Here is a 22,346-nt window from a genome sequence, read left to right on the forward strand (position 1 = left end):
CATGTTTGTTTTGGATTATTTGTTGTCAGTGATATTCAGGGTAGACTTCCTCCACTTCTGGGTTCTAGTAAAGTGGGATTATCTATTGCCTATGATTTTGCGAGTATAGTTAACTTCCTTGGGTTGGAGTTTTCCTTCCAGAACTTTCTATAGGGCTGGATTTGTGGATATGTATTGTGCAAATCTGATTTTGTCATGGAATATCTTATTTTCTCCATCTATAGTGAAGGGGAGTTTTGCTGGGTATAATAGTCTGGCCTGGCATCCATGGGCTCTTAGTGTTTGTAGAACATCCATCCAGGACCTTCTGGCTTTTAGAGTTTCCATGGAGAAGTAAGGTATAATTTTGATAGATTTGCCATTATATGTTACCTGGCCTTTTTCCTTTGCTGCTCCTAATATTCTATTCTTTATTCTGTATGTTAGGTGTTTTGATTATTATATGGTGATGGGACTTTTTGTTTTTGCTTTTGTTGTTGGTCCAGTCTATTTGGTGTGTGGTGTGATTCTTATATTTTCATAGGCATGTCCTTCTTCAGATTGGGAAAGTTTTGTTCAATGATGAGACTGTGCAGCCAAATCACATGGCCTTTCTATGGTGTGTGACAACATACAAGTTACTTACCCTTATTTGACCTCAGTCTCCAATACCTATACTATAGGAATAATAGTCTCTATTTCTGTCAATATGTTGTTTAAAGAATTAATATACTTATTGATCTAGTGTACTTAGAACCTAGTCAATAGTAGGCATGCAATTAATGTAATAATTTAACACAGTTGTTAATATTAAAGATCAGGTATTCCCTGTCTTTATTACGTTAAGTGACACAGTGTAATTGTATAAATCACAGAAACACCATTAACTTTCTCTTTGAAGACATACAAAACATTAATGCATTATATATGATGACTTCCAACATTTTTATCAACCTCCCCCTTCCAAGCCACATACTTCTGTTTTTGCTTTTCTTAAACCAGCAGCAAATGAGACAGCTTAGAGCCAACCATGACACCACTGAGCACAGGGACAAGGCCAGGATGATAGTTGATCTTTCCTTGTGGGCCCCAGGTAAGACAGCAAAGGTGTTGGATCTAGCTGTAAAATTAGCACCTGTTTGTGAAGGAAAAAAGTTTTAATAGTACATTAAGATATCAATATTTAGCAGAAATTGGCACATGAAAACTATTTCTCTGCAGTTAGTAAGTAAATGAATCAATAATAAATTCAGTTTTCACATCTTGGAAGAAGTGTAAGATAACAAAAAAAAAAGTCATAACTTTTCAGTTGTTCCCATCATGATGAGAAATCCTTATGAATTTTTAATTCAGTGCTCAGATCTACTTTCTCTGTCACTGCAAAATTATAACTGCATTCACTCTCATGGTCTTATAAGGAGCAAGCATGTTCCTTGGCCCCAGAATGAGTGGGACTACTCACTTTCACAAGTAGTCACATGAAGGGAAACTCATCGCTAATAAATAAAAATTTAATTATGGAGATCTGGAATCTGCCTACAGCCCACAAAGTAATACTCACCACCTCAAAGCACACAAAGAGAGTAGATAGTGCTTTAAAAGTTCTATTTTTTATTTGTGTGTGTGTGTGTAAGACGGAGGGAGGGGGGAGAACATTTTGTGTAAGTTACAACAGAAGGCAAGAACAGGATACCAGATCAGACCTTCTGGAACTGGAACTTCTGGCAATTGTCAGACATGGCTGATGGGAACTGAACTCAGGTTCTGTCCATGAGCAGCAATCTAATGACTGAGGCATCTATCCAGCCCAGATGGGATGGGATTTTTATGTAACCAAACAAATAAGCAAATTTAAAAATTACTTAAAGTGTCCTTCACACCAGATCACATGTTTTGCCAAAAGCAGTGCTAACAGTCTTCCCAAAGTTAAGAACATTGCTATCAGGAAAACTAGTGAGCAGCTGCAGACACTACTGCCTTGGCCGTGTAATGAGGCAGGGCGAGGAACGCCTCACACAGAGAGACCTTCTCTAAGAATTAACAAAAACCACATTTTCCCCATGGACTAAAAAGTGTGGTTCTCATCCCATTAAGGTGTTTTAAAAAGGCACAAAGAATTTATTTAGGAACATTTAAAATAGCTATGTGCAAATGTTGGTGATATTTCTATTCATAACTATCCAAACTTGGAAAACACTCACATGTCCTTTCAAAGGAGATGACATGAACAAACTAGTTGATGCAGAGAGCCACCTGCCTGTCCACTCAAGCCAAAACAGAAAATGGTGAGGATATGAGTACTGGTGGATGGTAAATAACCTCCAATAACTATACTTAAAATTAAATGCAATGTGCTGAGGGAAGCTGACTCCTGCAAGGCAGACTCTGTATGATTCCATTTATATGGCATTCTAGAAAGGATCAAACTACGGAGACAGAGAACATGTTGGTGTTTGCCAGTGGTCAAGGGCCTGAGCTGTGCGCACTAGCAGGACAGATCTTTCTGAAAAAGTAATGAAAATTACCTATATCTTGATTGTTTTGCTGCTTACTGTAGGAATATATACATGTACTTCAAGTCATAAAAACCCAGACATGGCCCATTTAACCACAAGTAAATATGAAAAATAATGTTTAAAAGATATTGTCTAGAGTCTCAGAAGTAGAATGCATTAATTATGGAGAGAGTTCCACAAAAGGACACTTATCAGAATTTATCACATAGTATGCATAACATGTTTTACCATAGTCAATTATTCTAAATATTAAAAATAAAATATAAGAATGACTATTTACTTGTGAGTGGACTCATAGTTGGCCTTTTTTCAAGTAGCTAATTCAAAACAAACCTCTGTCTCATAAAAATCAAACAAACAAAAATAGATGTTATTTTCTCTACTCAAAGACCCAAAGTGTATTTTTTGTGTTGTGGTTTCCTTGGGTGAACCTGACAATTTGTTTGGAAGCAACAATGAGATGTTGGATGACTTGACTCTAGGCTGACTCATCTCAGGGCTCCCAGAGCTACTGTAATAACATCAGATACAGAGCCTCTCTTTTGCAAGCATGTAGCTTAGGCCTGAGTGTAGTTCACCTTGTTTATTCTCAAATACCTGCTCTGTATGAGCATGCATAAGTTCAATTATCCCAGACAAGGAGGAATTAATTTTACCAGGTGCCGAAAGATGTCAACCAAAATTCTTAATTCTCTTATCTGTTTTTATTAATAATGGTGACCTAATGGTCCTGCTCTTATTTGAGATATTTAAAAGCTAGTAAATGACTCCATAAAGGCATATGGCAATTATTTATAAAAAGTCAGAATGTAATACATTCCAGAAAATACCATAAATTAATACGACCAGAGAAAGCATTCTGAAGGAAAAATGACCTGAAAGAGACTTCAAATGTCCAATACATTAATAAACAAAACCAGGAGAAGATTAGCAGTTGGGGTGAAATACTAAAAGCCAGGGACCTTTGATGGACATTAAATGTCAGTGAAGACACCTCAGGTAGCATTCTGACTGTGATGCACTATAATAAAGGGAAGATTCTAAGCTGAGAATGATGTGAATCACAAGGATACAGATTAATCCATAAAGTATGTAAAACACATCATCACCATCAACAATGGCTGAGAAGTTAAAGGCAGAGAAATCCAACTAGGATCTGAGAGACAACAGAAGTTCTAGGTAGAAACCCCTGGCTTTCAAATATTTTTTATTAAATTTTTCATGTGTTTTTACATCCCAACTGATGTTTCCCCTCCTTCCTATCCTCCTGTTCATTTCCTCCCTATTTCCCCCCATTCCACTTCTCCCCTATTTCAATTCAGAAAGGGGAAGGCCTCCCATGGACATCAACAAAAGCATGACACATCAAGTTCAGGCAGGACCAAGCTCTTCCCCCTGCATTAAGGCTGGGTGATGCAACCCAGCATGGGGAACAGGTTCCTAAAAGCCAGCTCAGGAGCAAGGGACAGGTTTTGATCCCACTGCTAAGAGCCCCATAAACACACCAAGCTACACAACTGGCAGACAAAAGCAAAGGACCTCAGTCAGTCCATGCAGTCTCCCTAGATGTGTAGGTCTAGGGATCCACAAGGATGACCATAGTTACCACTCCCAGCAATAGTGGAAGTGGACAGGGTGCTTGAAGGGGTCATATCCTGTAATCAGATTGGTGACTACCCTAATTGTCATCAGAGAACATTAAATGAGTAACTGATGGAAGCACATGCAGAGATCTATCACTTTCAAACATTTTAAACAATGAAACAATTTTTAACAACACAATCTTAAAAGTAATCTCAATATACTCACTTTTCCATAAGCAAATATTTGTTTGTGCTAGGCATTTCCATAACCTGGGGAAATATTGCTCAAATGTATTCACCTAAGCAGAATTCCTGTCCCTCAGAAAGTCGGATTCTAGTAGGGAACCTAGCACATCAGCTATAGACAAACAAGAGCAATGCATGCAAACTATAATGGATAATGCTGTAAAGAAAACTAAAGTGAGGAGCGTAGAAGACAGAATTACTAGCAGCGGGGTGTCAGGAGGAGGTATGTATCACAGACTGGGTTGTGCAAATAGGATTCTGCCGACAAAATTATGGACATCAAATCTTGTGAGAAAATCATGTGAATTTTTGAAGATTCTTCCTAAGAAATGCCAATTACAGGCGAATTTTCTTTAGATTAAATGATGTAGGGGAAGGGGGAAATCCTGGCTCCGATGACCCAAGAACTCCATGACTCCAGTCAGCAGTGAGAATACTCATGGCCCATACCATGAGGACAAATGTGGAAGGGCCAGGTGGAAAGTCAACACCACTAACCTATAGGCTCCACCATCAGCTAATAAATAATATCTCAGGAAAGGCATAAGTATTAAAGTTGGATTCATTAACCCACAGGAAGGACTCAAGAGGATCCCATACAGACACACTAGAGCTCTTAACATCTCAGCTCTTCAATGACTACACTCCTAAGATAAAAAGATTGTTTGCTCCCCTGCCTAAGAAATTAGAAAAACTAATAACAACAGATAAAATGACTATATGTTATTTGCTTGATTCGTGTAGAAATGAAATACCAATGTGAAGTACATATAAAAATTGCTTTGTATTGGCATATCTCTGGACACATGTACAGTGAGTGTTTGAAACAGGTATCACTCTTAGGATAGTACCTTTATCAACATGATGTTAGTGGTGATTAAAAGGGCAGAATACTCATTTATTTGCTTTTTATTTCCTTTGTCTTTTCAAAGCCTCTATCCATTTTAATTTAAATCTTATCAAAATCTATGCAGAACTCTGCCTCACAGACCTAAATCTGACAATTATTTAATACTGATATTCAAGCATAATTTAGGAAAAATAGTCAAGTTCATTTCTAATCTACAAGTTTTAAGGAGGAAGAGAATAAAACAACAATCTACCAATGAAATTCCCAGGTCATGTGGTTCTGGAAATTTTTGTCAGCAAAAACTGCTTTGAGAGTCTATTACTTAAAATGCCCTTGATGAAGCAAATGGCAAACCTTGGTTAACCATTCAGAAAACTAAAGGTCAAAGATATCTAAAATGTCATACAAATCTGGGATAAACTACTCCAAGCCCTGCAAATCTAACCCTTTAAAAACATGTATTCAAAAACTCAAACTTAAGGCAAAAATCCCCACAGCCTGTGAATAAGCATGTTTCTCCACCAACCGGGGCTCATCCTCACACATGTTCAGAGGTATCAAAAGAATATGGCTTTTATATTTTTGGTTGTGAGCCTAGCCTTTAATGGCTGAGCCTTCTCATCCCTGTGGTGGAATGCCTTGTTCAACCTTGATGCAGAGTGTGGAGCTTGGTCTGCCTCAAGTTGATAGGCCTTGCCCAGCTGATTCCCATGGGAGGCCTTACCCTCTCTGAATGGAGATGGAAGAGTACTTGGGAGATTGTAGAAGAGTGATGGGAGGAGGGAATAGGAGGGAAGGAGGGTGGGGAAACTGGTTGGTATATACAATAAATTAAAATGATCAATAAAAGAGAAAAAGAAAATGGCTCACAGAATTAGTACTTGACAATTTCACATATCAGACAATAGATCTGTTGTGAAGAAAATGTTTGTAACCTGGAATTAAGACAAATTCATTGAAGATCCTCCTCACACTACACAGAAGCATTTTTAAGCAAGATTTGACTAATTCCCCACAGTAGATTTCATTTTGCAAGGTGAGATCTCACTATACTGTCCAGGGTTGTCACTTAAGCAATCTTGCTTTCCTAGTTTTCTGAGTATCTGGGTTTATCAACCACTGGCTAACAGTTACAATTTCAGGATTTTCTGATTTATGGTTTTGGAGAAGATTAATACATTACAAATAATTTTTTGTCTGGTAAAGATATAAATGGTATCTGTTGACATGTAACTCAAAGATTATCCCTTTCTTTCTGTATATCCATGGATAACTGCCTTTCTGGATAACTTTTCATAGCATTTTAGCTCAAAGATTGTTCTAGAATATCATTGCTACTGGCCTTGGTCCCTCACTAATGAATTAAACTATTTATAGACAAGTGTTCTTTATATATTTTCATCGGAGACACATTAGATGTATTTGAAGACACATTTTCAGACATCTTATAAAGAGTAACTGGATTATTTTATAATTTACCCATGTCTCCTATGAGTGCTTTCAAGTACTAGAATGCCAACAGATCTTGTTTCCATTTTTCATGTAGAGAGGGAAACAGCCAGCACACAAAGAGTAGGGTTCATAATATTCAACAGTTCAATTGTCTAATGCATTAGTATTGAGTGTAAGTCACATAGGATAAATAAAAAGAGAGGAAGGGAGGGGAAGAGAGAAATAAGGGAGACATGACATAAATATTAACACCTACAGGAAAATGTGCATCTAGAATCTTGTTCATTAAGTACATCCTGAGCCTTAATCTGCAAAGGAGTTCTTTTCTTCTTATATTTGATAGTATGACCAAGTCATCATCTTCTCTAAACTGTGATGGCTTCTTATTCATGAAAGGGGTTATTCCAGTCACAAAGGGAGAAGGGTTACTTTTTCAGAAAATACATCTATAACACTGTGCTGAAATTACCTGGAGGGGAAATAACAGTGAAAACAAAACGCCAGTTTGACCCAGAGATCAAGACAGCCAATCTGGAGAAACTCACATAGCCATCCCATGTTTCTGCCTGGGTAAAACCTGTAAACAACCAGAAAACTGAGGTGTTAGTTACCTAAACCAGAACAATGTCTTTAAGTCTTTTGGAGATAGGAAATTGAATAATAAAGCAATATTTTAAAAGAATGAAGAAGGATCATTGTATCTATCCATTTCTTCTTAGACAAACCCCGGAACCAAATAATTCAGAACAAAATTTATTGAAAGCATAATACGCTAAACACTGTTCTTTGTACAGTCTACATAACAATACTATAAAACTTTATAATCAATATTCTTGAGTTAAATTACATAATTTATGGTAATATTGTAGTCACAATTATACCTTATTATAAGTTTGTATTTCTAGCTATAACTATGCATTTGTCTACTTTCTTGATGTATGTCTATGAAGGGGTCAGGTTTATAGGTTAGTAGTAGAATGCTTATCTAGCATATGAAACATCCTGGGTTCACGCAGTGAAATTATCAAAAGAATATATGTCAAGAAATAAATTCTGTTACCTGTTTCAGGCAGTGGTTGTCAACCTGTGAATCATGACCCACACAGGAGTCACATATCAGATATCGTGCATATCTGTGTCATAACAGTAGCAAAATTACAGTTATGAAATAGAAATGAAATAATTTCATGGTTGGAGATGACCACAACATGAACAACTATAATAAAAGGTTGCAGCATTAGGAAAGCTGAGAGTCACTGGTTTAAGTGGACAATCTCTCTATTTGGGGAATCGGTATTAACGCAATAGTGGGGTTAAGCTAGTACAATAGCTTATCATCAAATCCTGACTGGAAGAATACCCTGCTTTAAGAAAGATGAATTACTTGGGCCTTTGTTTCTCTGAATTAAAAGAAGAAAGCTTAAAAGAAAAGTCACAATGCTTATATTTTCTAATGAACTACCCATTCAGAAAGTTAAAATGGACAACTTAGCTCAAGTTCACATGCCTAAGTTGCCTTTCATCCACTACACCTCAATTACTTTGCTAGTTAATAGCTGTTTCACTTCTCTGAAAATGCCACCATGGTGGACAAAGAGTTAAAAGAGTGATCTTAAAGTTTATGAATTTGTTTGTGATGTCTAAGGCAGGAAAGAAACATAAAGATTTAGTACATTCAGTGTTAACATTTTTCAATTCAATTGCTCAGTTCTTTTTATGAAAATAATTTCTTTCCTCATCAATTTTGCAGAGATAACTAAAAGTTTCCTTACACAAACCATATTTTCTTCCATCTCTGGAGAGTCCCAAAATAAATAAAATGCACAGAAAAAATGGAAATAAATAAGCCAAGACTCAAATAAATGATAGGCGCCTAAGATAAATGTACTTTATACTCTTTAAAACCTATATGCATCAAAATTATGGTCAATAAACTCTTGCAAACAATGAACTGTGGAGTACAGATGTTCAACATGAAATCGTTTGCTGCAGTTTTTCCTTTGACAAACGTCCTTATTGTTCCCATCTTTGGAAGAATGCAAAGCAGCATTTAATCGAAATGTGTCCGTCGAGCACTGTGAGTTTGCCTCATAGAACAGCCGCCAAACTGCCTAATGGAAAGTGCTTTAGCTCCAAATGGGTTTGCTTTTGCGTTAAATACCAGCTTGCCTTACAGATCTCCACGAAGATTCCCATATATATATCTATGATATTTTTCAGATTTGAAGCATATGTGCCCAAAAGCTGAAGTACTTGCTGCCAAGTACAGTACATTACTCCAGGGCCCATCGTATCTTTGGAATAGCTATTATAAAATATACAAATGTGTTGACAGGCTCCCTGATCAAGCTGGTATTAACAAGGTACTGGATGAGAGAACCTTGGATGAAGTAGGGAGGCAGGCTGAACACAGCACTGAAACCAGGCTATAAAGCCACCAAGAAATCACACCTAGGTGTGTTTCTGCAGAGTATATGGTTCCTAAAGTCCCTCCACACCCAAAGCATCATTCATCACCACCAACTTACTACTTGGTATACCTGCTAGCAGACTCATTTATCAATAATGCTGGGAAATTATTTTTAAAAATATACATAGGTTATTTTTTATGCAATTGTGATCCATAATTGAGTTCCAGAGGATCCATGGAAGCCCCTTCTATTAATTGACTCTGTATATGAATCTGCTGTTTTGTAGTGATGACATGTTTTTCATCAAGTGGGGACTAAGAACAGAAAACAAAGGCCATTAAATGCAGAATAAAAGACAGACTGAACAAAGGGAGCATTTTTGTGATTATCATTCCCCCTTTCTCTGAGTAAGTTCTTTTTCTTGGATGAAGTTAGTAAATGCATTCCAAATGGTTTAGTTTCCATCCTTTATACAGTTAAGAATAAATATTTCAATACTAGGTAATAAAGGTATGTATGCATGCATTATAAAAACATACACATCTATAATTTTTACCTGTTTCATCACACACACACACACACACACAAGAGTGGTGATTCTATGGACTTTTCTATAGGATATCCTGAAACAGGCAATAGTGGTAGTAGCAACCTGAGTAGGCTAGTTAGATTGAACTTTATTGTGTTATTCTCATTTTGTATCCCTTGCAGGTTTAAATATATAAATATATATATTACATACATATATATGCACATATATGTGCATATATACATTATATATGTATATATGTATATAAAACTCTGTGCCATCTGTGGTATTCTTTAAGCATAAAGGTCACTGTCACTGGGCCCTTGAAACTCCATAGCTATGAATCAAATAACCTTTTTCTCTATAAAATTGCCAGCTTCAGGTGTTCTGTTTTAAGCAAACAACTAAGGCAATATGAATCTTTCTTGTGCACATTGTAACAGATATTTGAAAGTTGTTGGAGCCTACCTTTTAACATAGAATCTGATGCCCCTTCCAGGGAAGCTGAAATAACCCAAGGCTCTGACGGGAGACCCAAAGACTGCACTCTTTGGTTCTGGCAATAAGAGAGGAAAGAGAAGAGAGAGAGAGAGAGAGAGAGAGAGAGAGAGAGAGAGAGAGAGAGAGAGAGAGAGAGAGACTGGATTTAGAATATCATCTTTTGACATTCTTTAAAAATTGAGGAGTGTCGACACATAAGTGTTATGAAGCACACATATACTTGGGGGAAAAAAGGAAATTATAAATGTGTTCCTTCTCACGTTCACATCAAAATTAACTTATTGGAAGGGGACCATGGGACTAATTGTATGGAAATATAAAGCAGTGCAGGAAAGAGGAGAAGAGAGTGGCAACACAGGTACCCTAAGGAAGAAGAAAAGGTAAGAGAAGACAGGGTGGGAGGGCCTAAAGAGATCCCTCAGTGGCAGAACACTTGCCTTGCACAGGAACTGCCCTGGGCTCAGTCTTCCATACCCTCAAAGGAAAATAACATAAAATAGAAGCAAGGCCATGGAGTCCGAAGATGAGATTTCAACCTAACACAGGAGTGGCCGACTTCAAGAATGCGCAAGGGGAGGAAAAGCATCAGAGGTCAGAGGTCTGCATTTGATAAATCTTGAACCTTCATAGGAAATGCAAGAAAACACGGCGTGATGGGCAAGAAGGACCAACCTCAAGCTGGTGTCTGCATGGAGCCTTCACCCCTACGCTGTAGTCTCTTTTGTCTGAGGAGATCAGTGCCATGTATAGTCGTCATCAGAGAGGCTTCCTCTGCAAGCAGATGGGGGAGCAGGTGCAGAGACCCACAGCCAGACATTATGTAGAGAGAGCTAAGTTGGAGTATCAGGTCCTTCCCCTTGAAGACTGGGGAACTTCATAAAAGAGGGCAAGATAAGACTGCAGGAGTCAGAGGGGATGGAGGACACTAGGAGAAAATGGTCCACTCAATCATCTAAGCAAGGTTTGCTTGGGCTCCCAAGACTGAAACAGCAAGCGAGGGGTCTGAATTGGTCTGAACCAAGTCTTGGGCATATATATTAGGGCTGTTAGTTTGGCAATTTTGTGGGACTCCTAACAGTCGGAGCATTTATATCTCGGAGCCTTTGGCCTTTTCTTGAGATTCGCCCCACTCCCCATTAGGTTGCCTTCTCCAGCCTCAATGTGTGGCTTTTCCCTGTTGTATTATAGCTTGTTTTGTCCTATTTGGCTCTTGGCTCTTGGAGACCTACTCTTTTCTTTAGAGGGAATGCAGTGGGAATGGATCTGGAGGAGAAGGGAGGTAATAGCGAGCTGGGAAGAGTGAGAGTGGAGGAAGGGGGAACTGTAGGCAGCATTTATGGTACCAGACAAGAAACTATTTTCAATTAAAAAAAAAAAAAAAAAAAAAAAAGGATGGCCAAGGTAGTGAAAATTACATGGTAGTGACTCTGTAAATATAGATTAGGAATGTTTGGATGTAAAGCATAGTCTATGGAAAGATAGTCAGCTCTAAGGTGCTACCTTCTCATCCAGGAAGACGAGCTGTGGCTGAACCGGCAAATCTATTCCCACTTCCCCATCTGAAGGCTGAACCACAATGGAAAGCACAGAGGGCCGGGTATATATGAGGTTCCCAGTTTGTAAACTGCTTGCATTTCTAGAAAATACAAAGTTAGATGAGGTCAATACACACATAAGATTACAAAGATCATTTCCGTAGCTATTTTCCATAGGAGAGATTGACCTGTGAGAATATTTGCAGTTGCCTGTATTTCTACAAATACCATAAAGACATTGTGTAGTGAATAATTATATCTTGATACAAAATTGTGTATCCAATGTATTATGGATTATCCATGCTATAAAATGTGAGTAAAGCATCGGGAAAGTGAAATGTGTGACCTTATAATTTTCATCAGTATATGTTGTTAGGCCCCCAAAAACTGCAATGAAAAATATGATGACACAGATATCTTTGTAAGGTAACAGTATGTATACTCTGCCATAAGCTGATTCTTCTAGGATAGACCCTAATTTGTACTTTGCCCCAGTGTCCATGACAAAAATACTTTCCCACCGTGGTCAAGTCCAAAATACCAAGATTCCATGAAACAAATCTGGGAAGAGATGGCCCCAAGTCCAGCACACCACCATTTTGTATTTACTCTCTCCAATGGTACTTTCATTATATAGGTCCCATATCTGTACATTAATTGTACTTTTTAGAATTAAATGGTGCCAATCATGGTGGTAGTGGTTGTTTAGTGACACTCTGTACCAGATAGTATTAGTTTTTCCTGCTTAAACTCATTATATCTTTCAAATGACACTGTGAGCTAGATGCTTTTACTCAGGTTTGGGAGAATGAGGGGTTACAAAGGAATAACACAGCACATGTCTTGTAAACCATAACTGTTTTTGCCAGTGAACTATACTACTTTTCACTTCACCCAAACATGTTAATCAATGGTGACACCTAGCAAAAATAATCATACAATTTATGATACCTTGAAGCAACTTTGATTCAGTGTTTTGATATGTTGAAAGGCATAACTTATGAAAACATAAGAAAATTATTATTTCTTTTTACTTATGTATTACACATCATACATGTGCAACAGATATTTCATGAGTAAATGGAAAGCTCTAGATAATATATACAAAACATTCTCATCCAAAATGCAGTGTGATTTGATGACCTACATTTAGAGTAGTTAGCTCTGGTCTTTTGAAGTTTTTATTGTATTTGTATTTTAAACCATCATGTATGCTATTTTCTCTCTCTCTACCCTTCCCTCATGGGCGTAAGAAAGGATAAAGTATTGTTTACTTATCAGAGGCAGTGAATAGCAGTTAAACCTGGACATTATTGATCCTCAAAGAGGAAATAATGGAGGAATGATTACAATGAGCCAAAAACTATGAAGTTTCTATAGGATGTGATTTCCTTGTGCCCTATGAAACACAGGAATGTACAAGCAGAGTGGGAGGGTGTGGTCCTAGGAACTTGGGTTTCCTACTAAGCTCAGGTCCTGCCTTCTGAAACCTCTCCCTGGAAGTTCTGTGTCCAATCATCATTTATTAGCTTACTTATCCTGAATAGCTAAGGCTCCTTCCTCTGGAGACAGAGAGAGAGAGAGAGAGAGAGAGAGAGAGAGAGAGAGAGAGAGAGAGAGAGGATGTACACACACCCATATTGTTTTTTTTTTTTTAAAAATGTCATTCTATTTTTTGTTGTGGTGGAGTTATTAGAAACATTTAACACTATATTCTCCTACTAACCTCATCCTTAAATGTTTTCTAATAAGAGATGGGTACAGGCAAGCATCCTGGATTAAAGAAACTGAAAAAACCCATTTAGATTCTGACATAAGTACATTGGTATCTGGAGACCTTAAGTTGGCCTGAACGCAAACAGAAAGGCCTGTCCCTGACACACTTTAAAGTTTATTGTGAGCAAACACCTCTTATTAAATGTAAACAGCATCTTACTGGAGGTCAGAGACTTGCCACTGCAGCATATCCCAAGGTAATACCACTTTAAGCTCCACATAAACTCTTAAGCAGTTTCTATCCTAAAACCTGACCGTAGGTGGTACAGTTTTTTACGATATGTTATAATAGTGCAATAAATCTGTTAGCTTAAAATCGAATCTCCGTGGCCTTTTAGAGAAATCATCATTAAATGCAGGGTCCTGTTAATGATGCCATTGAAGTGAAATTGTTTAATCTGCTAAGGGGGTGAAAGGTCACCAAATGAATTTTTTATAATACATCAACTTGACACGCAATAGGGAAAACTGTAATAGATAAAAGCAAAGGAAAAGGGCACTGTCTTCCTCTGATAGGTCAATAGCAGCCAAGAGAGTCACTCATCCACTTTCCTTTCACAATGGGGCTCCTTTTGCATTTAATATGGACACCCAATTAATACCTCAGTACCACAGACAACCTCATTTTAGGTGACTTATAGCAATTTCTCCCCCTTCCCTGAAATGAAACTGATCACAATACATCATAGCATTGTGCGAATTAACGTTAATTGATTCAAGTTACCAAGCAATGATGGGCCGCTTATATAATCTAGGCGTTATTGGGTGCTAGAAGGGATGAAGGGAAGATTAGATTCCAGTGTCCGTTGCTGTGACGACGGGAGTCACCTGACGCCTTGTTAGACAGTTGTAAGGTTCTATTGCTGGCCCCAGTGGGGTCGTCAGTAAACTGGAGTGATGTCCAAACATCATTACACGCTGCTCCAATATTAAAGCAAAGGGATTAGCAACTTATTGCAAGCAACCTGGATTTGTCATTGTGCTGTCGTTATCCAATTTCCAACTGCTAATGTGACTGTAGCCTGCAGGCAGCAGGACCTACAGCCAAACTTTAAAAAATGGGGGAGGAAAGTTCCTTCCATCTCCTCTAGTTTCCACCACTATTTAACAGCTTGCAATACCCAGTCAAGTACGTGAAATATATATTTTTCCCTACAATGCTTAAGGGAATGCTGAAGGAGAAAGATCATGACGATGCAAAAAATTCCCAGCTCAGAGACCACTACCATTCTTTCCAACTTGTGCTTTTGAATCTGGCAGACATGACATGTGTACCTCCTAGAGGCTGAAACTATTGGAAAAAAAATAGCAAATGAGAATAAGTAAGTCCTGGTGGTGGAAACTTTTTCAACAAGACCCACTGTGATTGTGAGGGTGGTGTGTGTGTGTGTGGGGGGGGTGGTTCTAGTACCGCTTCTTTGCCCCTCAAAGTTGTGAACTAGGCTTCCACTAAACAAAACAAGAAGGAATCCCTGTGTTTTCATTACATTTCCAAGGTAACCTGAGCTCCTGTGGTCTCTCTTGTTGCCAATGGACTATAGACAAGTGACATAGTCTATATATACCACGGGGGGCGGCTGAAAAAGGGAATAGGTGGTTTCTGTACACTGGAAGACAAAACAAATAAGTTTTCCAGTCCATTCCAGTTGACAGTCAATGCTAGACCTCCTATTACATAGAAACCTTGCTTGAGGCAATGTGAGATATGCAAAGATAAATACAACACTATGATTCTGGCCCTGGGGAAGACTCTTCTATATCTCTGGAAGACAAGAATGGCTTTTGTAGATATCTTTAAGAACTGATACAAACCATTTTATTCACATTTAATGATCCTCATGATCCCTATTAAACTCCCTTAGCAGTTGCCCTCCCTAGTTGGGAAGAAATGTCTTACGATCTAATTGTTTCCTATTGATGCTATGGCCCAGTAATTTCAAGTCTGACACATTACAAGCCCCTGTTCCATCTTACCCTAACATTTTACCACCTCAGTATCTGTCATGGCCCCTCTCTGCACGAATCACCTCGGAAAGGCTAGCTTGGCCTGGCCAATTTCAACTTTGGGTGCACTGTTCACGTAGCAAGCTTCCTTCTAAGGTAAACTCTTGGGACGGCCTGAAATTATTCGTTGAAAATAGCAGTATGCCAAGAGTAAATAAGATACCCAGGAAGTGGTGAGACAAACGTCTTGGTTTAGCTGTGAAGATTAATTCAGGAGGGAGCGCCCAACCTGAGTGTGGGTGGTGCCTTCCTAGGGGCTGAAGATCTGGGCAGAATAGAATCAGAAAAGGAGACAGCATTCACAACATTCACATTGCTTGCAATCCTGTCTGTTTCTCTGTTTTCTGGCTTACCATCATGTGAACTGCTTCATGCTGTGTTTAAATATGTCCTGCCCTATCCATTTGTGCATTGACTGCCCTTAGACCTTGAGACAACCCTTGAGGGTTTTTTGTTTTTTTTGGTTAGGTTTTGTGTTCCCAGAGATCACAAAACTTCTGATAGCACACCACTGTCTATGAAAGATGCTGAATGATCTCTTGGTTGTGAATAACAGCTAATTAGGACGCCTTTTGGAATATGAAAGTAAATTAAAACTTTGGCTACCTAGTAATGTTAGATAGATAAAAGTATACTTGTTTTATTATGAAAAACAACATTAATGGGCTGGTTCGTGTTGAATTAATAAATTAATTCCTTTTTTGGTTATATCAAGTTATTACTTTTTTTTTTTAGAATCTCTTGCATAAATACACTGTATTTATATCATTTCCACTCCTTTCTCCTACCCAATTCCTCCCATTTCACCCTACTCCCTATAGGATCACACACACACACACCCACACACACATACACGTATGTGCTGGTATGTATAACCCATTGAATACTAAACCCATTTAGGGTTGTTTATATGTACATGTATAAGATAGTTTCATTAAGTAATAAAGAAAATACTGTTTTAACTATCCATTTACTAAAAATCTCTAGATTTTCAGTGGTGATATAATATATATATATATATATATATATATATATATATATATATATTAAACTGGTATAATGTGTTAGACATGATAGCTGTTCAAATAATATTTGGGAATAAAAAATATTGAAATGTGAATTTTTATAAGCTATCATATTTACCTATACACTCAGTATATGTTTATATATTTTATTGCATTTTAAGGTAGTTTGGACTAACTTTTGGAACTGGAACCTATTGTTCATGATGATAGAGACCTGCTAGAGGCAGAGATGTCAGCAGTAACAGAGTATAGGTAACAACTGAACCACAAGAAAAAACACAGAAAAATAACCAAAGATGCATTGGTCTCAGACCATTTAGTGTAAGAACAATAGACCCTAAAGCCATTGTTGCAGACATAGGACTCTGAAACACATGAGAATCTCACTGATGAGCATGATGAAACATCAATAAAAGTGTGATTGTGAGGTGTGAATGAATCCTGAGTGCCCTGTTATTTCATGTTTAAGAAGGCTAGGTATTCCACTAAATTGAAAATTGTTATTTATTTACCTTCCTTTTAGCCAAGGATAGCCTCAAATTCATTACATATACAAGCATAGCCACGAACATCTGATCTTTACCCTCCTCCACACAAGTGCTATTATAGGAACTGTTTGCTAGCACACAGAGGGATCAGGCAATGAGCATCAAACTCAAGGATTAATACATGATAAGCAAGCACTCTACCAACTGAAATGTAGTGTCAGACCAGGGGTGCCATGGATCCAAACTCTGGTCTTCATGCTTAGAGAACAAGGACTTTACTCATTGAGCCATCTCCACAATTATTCCTTAAACTGTTTTTTATGGGCCCTTTTCTGACTTAACATCATTGGTACATGAGGTCGTTCTCACACCTGGAATTATTCCTACTCCTCCCTTTCATTTCTTTCCTATCACAGGAGAAATTCTGTTCATCTAAGCCAACTATGATAACTCAGGATGGTCTTCCCATTTTAATGTTAAATGTGTCACAGGACACAGCAAAATCATCACACTGTTCCTGCGTCATTCATTGGGCCAGGAGGTTACAGAGGTGTGTCTTTGGGAGATCATTGTAGAAATTCTACCAACTACAGGCAGTTTGGGTATTTTGACAGCTAAGCTTCTGTAAGGGAGCTAACCAGGTAGAATTTTATTATTTACTGATACTGATGTATGTATGTATATATGTATGTACACAGCAGAATATATACACCCTGTCTCAATATGTGAAGTAGTGAGCAACTAGGAAGACATCAACTGTATCTCTGACATCAACATACACAGGTACAAAGGTACATCTGAAAAATGAGAAAGAAATGAGAGACATTCAAGAGTGTGGGTCTTCATCTAATGAAAGGAAAGTAATCATTACTAAATGTTCTCCTGAATACAGCATAAGGAAATGCGATCCTAGTGGGGAACCTCTAGCTTAAAAAGGGAATGTAGAATGTGTGTTTATCTCTCCCCACTAAGAACTCCACTGAAACTACATAAAACATAAAACTTGGTAAAATGGTGGGGGGGAATAAAATAAAGAAGATAGGCAAATAGCAAAAAAGACAGCATATGTCAACAAGCTTGAAAACTGAACAAGTTCAGGCAACCACCCTAAGTAGACAGGAAATTTAAATCCAGATTTCCTGAGAGAAGGAGAAAGAATGAAAGGACAAATTGACTGCATACCCCAAAAGAAGATAGCAACTTCTTCTCACATTCGAAAGTGCAGTTCCTTGAAAATAAATAGTGATCATCTGTACAAGTTTCCAAGGTGGCCTCATTTGAGGTCCCCCATATATAACAGAAGCAACCTATCAGAGGACTTCATTAGTGGTTTCCCTTCCAAAAGGAACTCATCCTCAGACTCATCTCTGCTGTCTCAAGGTCAATTCATTAGTGTGATGATGGCTCTCCAGAGAGTTCAGTAGAGGTCCTGACTGATATTGGTAAGAGCTGAAAGACACCAAGCTGGCCTTGGGGCCTGTGTATGGCTTCAAGGCTTTTTACCATACTGTGCAATGTTCAGGGGCACGGGGAACTTCGCTAGTCAATTCTATGGAGCATGCTGTTTCTCACTCAGCAGACATTTTCATCAGGAATGCTTTTCTTTATCTTCCCATCATTTACTTTTTTTTTCTCCTACATCTGGGAAATGTCACTTAATATACCAGGGAAGCAGAGAGTATAACCAATTTGAACAGAAAATTAATACCATATTATTCGTGCTTTGTGGGAAAAATCTGAGTCAGAAGTGACGGCGGCAGGTCATGACTGATAGTGAGTGATAGAGGTGACATTTGTGCTGACGCTATCTCATGCCTACATGGCAGGATGACTTGCCCCACGAATCTTGAGTTCCCTACTTGCTCCCAGGCCACTCTTCAGAATTTTCCTGATGGACCTTGACTACTTCTACTTATTGTCTTCTCTCAGGCTGCAATATTAAATATTTTGGAGTAGTGAACAAAATAAACCAACAGGCTACAGCTTTGATCTCTGGGAATACATACATTTATAATAACTCGGTGAATCCTAAATAAAGTTACAATAAGAGAAAAAAAATAAGCAAGACCAAAATGCATCAGTACCATTGACACCCACATTACCATACAAAATATAATAGTAGTACCAGGGAGCATGACAGAGGGATCAGTGGTTAAGAGCCCTTGTTGCTCTTGCAGAAAATGAATTGATTGAATTTAGATCCAATTAGGTATGTGGCTTATGCTTTTTAAAATTTCAATTCTAGTGAATCTTTTGCAGTTGGTTGTAAAGAATATAGGCCCAAGACATCACCCTTCATCTGGATGTTCTGATAATTAGTGCTTACCTATAGCCTGTGACTCCCTCTGATTGGGTTACCAGTAGTGCTCCAACAGTCACACCAAGAATGTTTCCCAGGACTCCAGTCTGTTGAGCAGTGATGACTTGGTGAGCCAAATTCTGTAATCTGTTACTCAGGAATGATGGGATGAATTCAGGGCTCCCTATATTTGGGAGATCACCAACTTCAATGACAACCACCTTTGAGAGAGTTTCCACAGAGGTTGTTGGTATAATTCTATATGACCTCATTTCTGCCATATGAGGTCTGCGTTGACCAAATCTGCTAGCAGTGCCACCACAAGTTACAGTTGGGCAATTGCGCTTTCTTTTTCCTCTACTGTTGGCAATGGCCTCTAAGGTCTCTTTGTTGCCAGGCATCTCAAGTGTGAATTTGATCTGGTATGGGTCAATCTGTAAGAAGCGTGTTAGCCTTTCAAGCATCGCTCTTTCCCAGCCTTTTTCTAAGACTGAAAACGTCACAGTGAAAGCCAGATGAATGGAAGCACTTGAGTGTATTTCAACAGGCTCCTCTCCTTGCAGGACAACATACAAGAGGTTATTCATGATGTCAAAGTAGTTGGCACCAGCAGACTCATCCAACAACGAAGACGCTGACTCCACTGGAGTAGGTGGAATAAATCTTTTTTCTAAGAAAACTTGAGGGCTCTGAATCTCATTGTAGAACACAGCCAAAATGAGCTTGGAGGCACTTCTGTTGCCCAGTAGAGAAACATGCAATGATGGAGGAGTTTGCTGCACAAAGCATACTTTGGTAATTTGCCTGGTAGGTAAGATGGAATAGAAAGTAGACACAGAGTTAGGGGTAGAGCACAGTGTACTGTCCTTCACTCTGCTAAATGTGTCAACAAAGCCATTAGTAACAGACACAAGTGGGTATGATTTTGGAACTGTCTGAGGTACATCAACATTATGGAGAATTAGGATCACGTGGTCAGTCTGCTTGCAGAAGAAACCCTGGATCATTGCTCGGAATGTGCATTTCTGTTCTTCTCTGAATATGCCTGTAAAACAAAGGAGAAAATGAATAACATATGAGCTACAATTAAAGAGGACTTATAATCTACTCTTCTCGTCATCATTTCTTATGCTGTTAAATATTTCTTGGCCATTTGACTGTACTGGAGATTGGGAACACAAAGAAATCTTGAGTGAAATATGAAAAGATATAAAGAAAAACAATTTGAAATATTTTAATGATAAATATTGTAAGATTTAAAACAAAAACAATAAATAGTTCAGTGTGAAAAGTACTAGTCTTATATGCACATATGACACAACATATCCAAAATGGCTAGGCGTTTCTCCCTATTAATAATAACCAGTTCTCAAATAAACACCATTTGAAGCCTTGACACTACCTGATAGTAACTTTAGGACGCAAAATAAGTGTTTAATGACACATAACTGCCTCAATTCATATGTCAATGACAAGTGTCCAGCTTGTGGGTCCCTGTAACCTCCTTGGGTTAAATTTGGTAAAAATGCTCACAGAACTTAGAGTAGTACACCCTTTATCTATTTAATTATTATAGAGGAAATTGTAAAAGATAGACATGAACAACCAGATGCAAGAAAGGTACAGCATGAAGTATGTTTGAAAGGCCCAAGACTCCTATTGCCACTCCAGGTGGACCTCCAACCACATTGTTCATTCACACAAAGGCTCTCCAGTCTCCAGGTCCTGTCCCTCAGCATGAAGGAGAGTTTTATGAAACCATTGGTCATTGTTGGTTAATTCAGCCATCCAACTATCTCTTCTTCCGGGATGCTGCAGGGTAGCTTCAAGTACCAGGTTTTTAGTCACATTATTTGCTTACCTATAGAGATCCATCTCATGTGACTAATAGAAACACAGTATTTCATGAAAATGACAATTAAAACTGATTTAAGAATCCATCCCAAATTAGCATGGCTGCCATCCAGAAAACAAATAGTCAGTAGACTGTGGGTAGCTAAGGACCCTTAGTCATTGCTGGTGGGATTGCAAATTTGTGAAGACACTATGGAAATCATTATAAATGTTTCAATTTTTAAAAAATCAAAAAGTAGGACCCTATGTTTCTAAAATATGTATGCTTATATCCAGAGGTGAATGAAGCTCTCATCTCTCATCAAAAATGTTTTGTGTGTGTGTGTGTGTGTGTGTGTGCGTGGTGTGTGTGTGTGTGTGTGTGTGTGTGTGTGTGTGTGTGTGTGTCTGTGTGTTTTAACAGTTGGAGATTGTTACAGATATCCAAATCTGGACAAACCACAAACCAAAAAATGACTGTGTAGTGCCCTGCACCAACCAATACATCTGCAATGTAACCTCTACACCCAAGGAAGGGAAATGAAGAAAAGCCAGCAGAAAAATTTAAAATCCAGAAGTCCAGGATGTCTGCTGTTAGTTTTCTGTAGGCAATGGCAGGGAAATGTACATATGATCTTTCAGCAATGTGGCTACTTAAAAAGACCCACAGAGAATGCATCTGTGGATAGTTGCTAGTCTCTTTCACTTATATTATCAAGATACCAGTCTTCAATCACATGGTTCCACCTGGATGATTTTCTCTAATTCTAATCAGTCTCTGAAAGGCCTGTCTCCCATCATTGTGGCTGGACTGTTTTTAATCTAATGATACCTTCAAAAGGGGGAATACATTTCAACTTGATATTTGAAGTATACAAAAGGAGTTTCACCAGATATTGGGTCTTTCTTATAAAATATTTCCTCACATAGACTCCTCTCTGCAAATGAAAACCTTTCAATATGACATAATTTCATTCAGGCCATTTTTAATTAAGAATTCTTTCTTTCCAAGTCAGGGCATTATGATTCTATGATTCACACAGTTCATCGCCTCACTAAATACGCATCAGAGAGGTTTCTTCTTTCAGAATTAGCACAGAGACCCGAAGCTGAACAATGTGCAGAGTCAGAGACATTGAAGTACCCAGTCCCAAATGAAATCTTCTTACTAACTGCACCCCCACCAAGGCTCAGGGATTTATGAGGAAGAGAAAGAAAGGTTCTAAGAGCCAGATGTAATAGACTCTAAGGAAACTGCATCTTCCAGACACAATACATACACCTATGACCTCACAGAGGCTGTGATAGCACAAAATTGT

At 38.3% G+C, this 22,346-nt stretch overlaps 1 protein-coding gene across 1 annotated transcript in view; it reads right to left on the reverse strand.

Moving 5' to 3' along the window:
* Pkhd1 (PKHD1 ciliary IPT domain containing fibrocystin/polyductin) overlaps positions 1 to 22,346 on the reverse strand; it is a 374,971-nt gene that overhangs the window by 12,058 nt on the left and 340,567 nt on the right. Inside the window, exons 59-63 of the mRNA XM_051204291.1 lie at positions 19,222 to 20,239; positions 11,568 to 11,703; positions 10,035 to 10,122; positions 7,096 to 7,203; positions 956 to 1,114 (exon numbers count right to left, since the gene is read on the reverse strand). Coding sequence (XP_051060248.1) covers positions 956 to 1,114; positions 7,096 to 7,203; positions 10,035 to 10,122; positions 11,568 to 11,703; positions 19,222 to 20,239 — 1,509 coding nt within the window. The remainder of the gene's footprint in view (positions 1 to 955; positions 1,115 to 7,095; positions 7,204 to 10,034; positions 10,123 to 11,567; positions 11,704 to 19,221; positions 20,240 to 22,346) is intronic.

Source organism: Phodopus roborovskii, unplaced genomic scaffold (assembly GCF_943737965.1).
Source record: "Phodopus roborovskii unplaced genomic scaffold, PHOROB, whole genome shotgun sequence".
NCBI classification, from domain to species: Eukaryota; Metazoa; Chordata; class Mammalia; order Rodentia; family Cricetidae; genus Phodopus; species Phodopus roborovskii.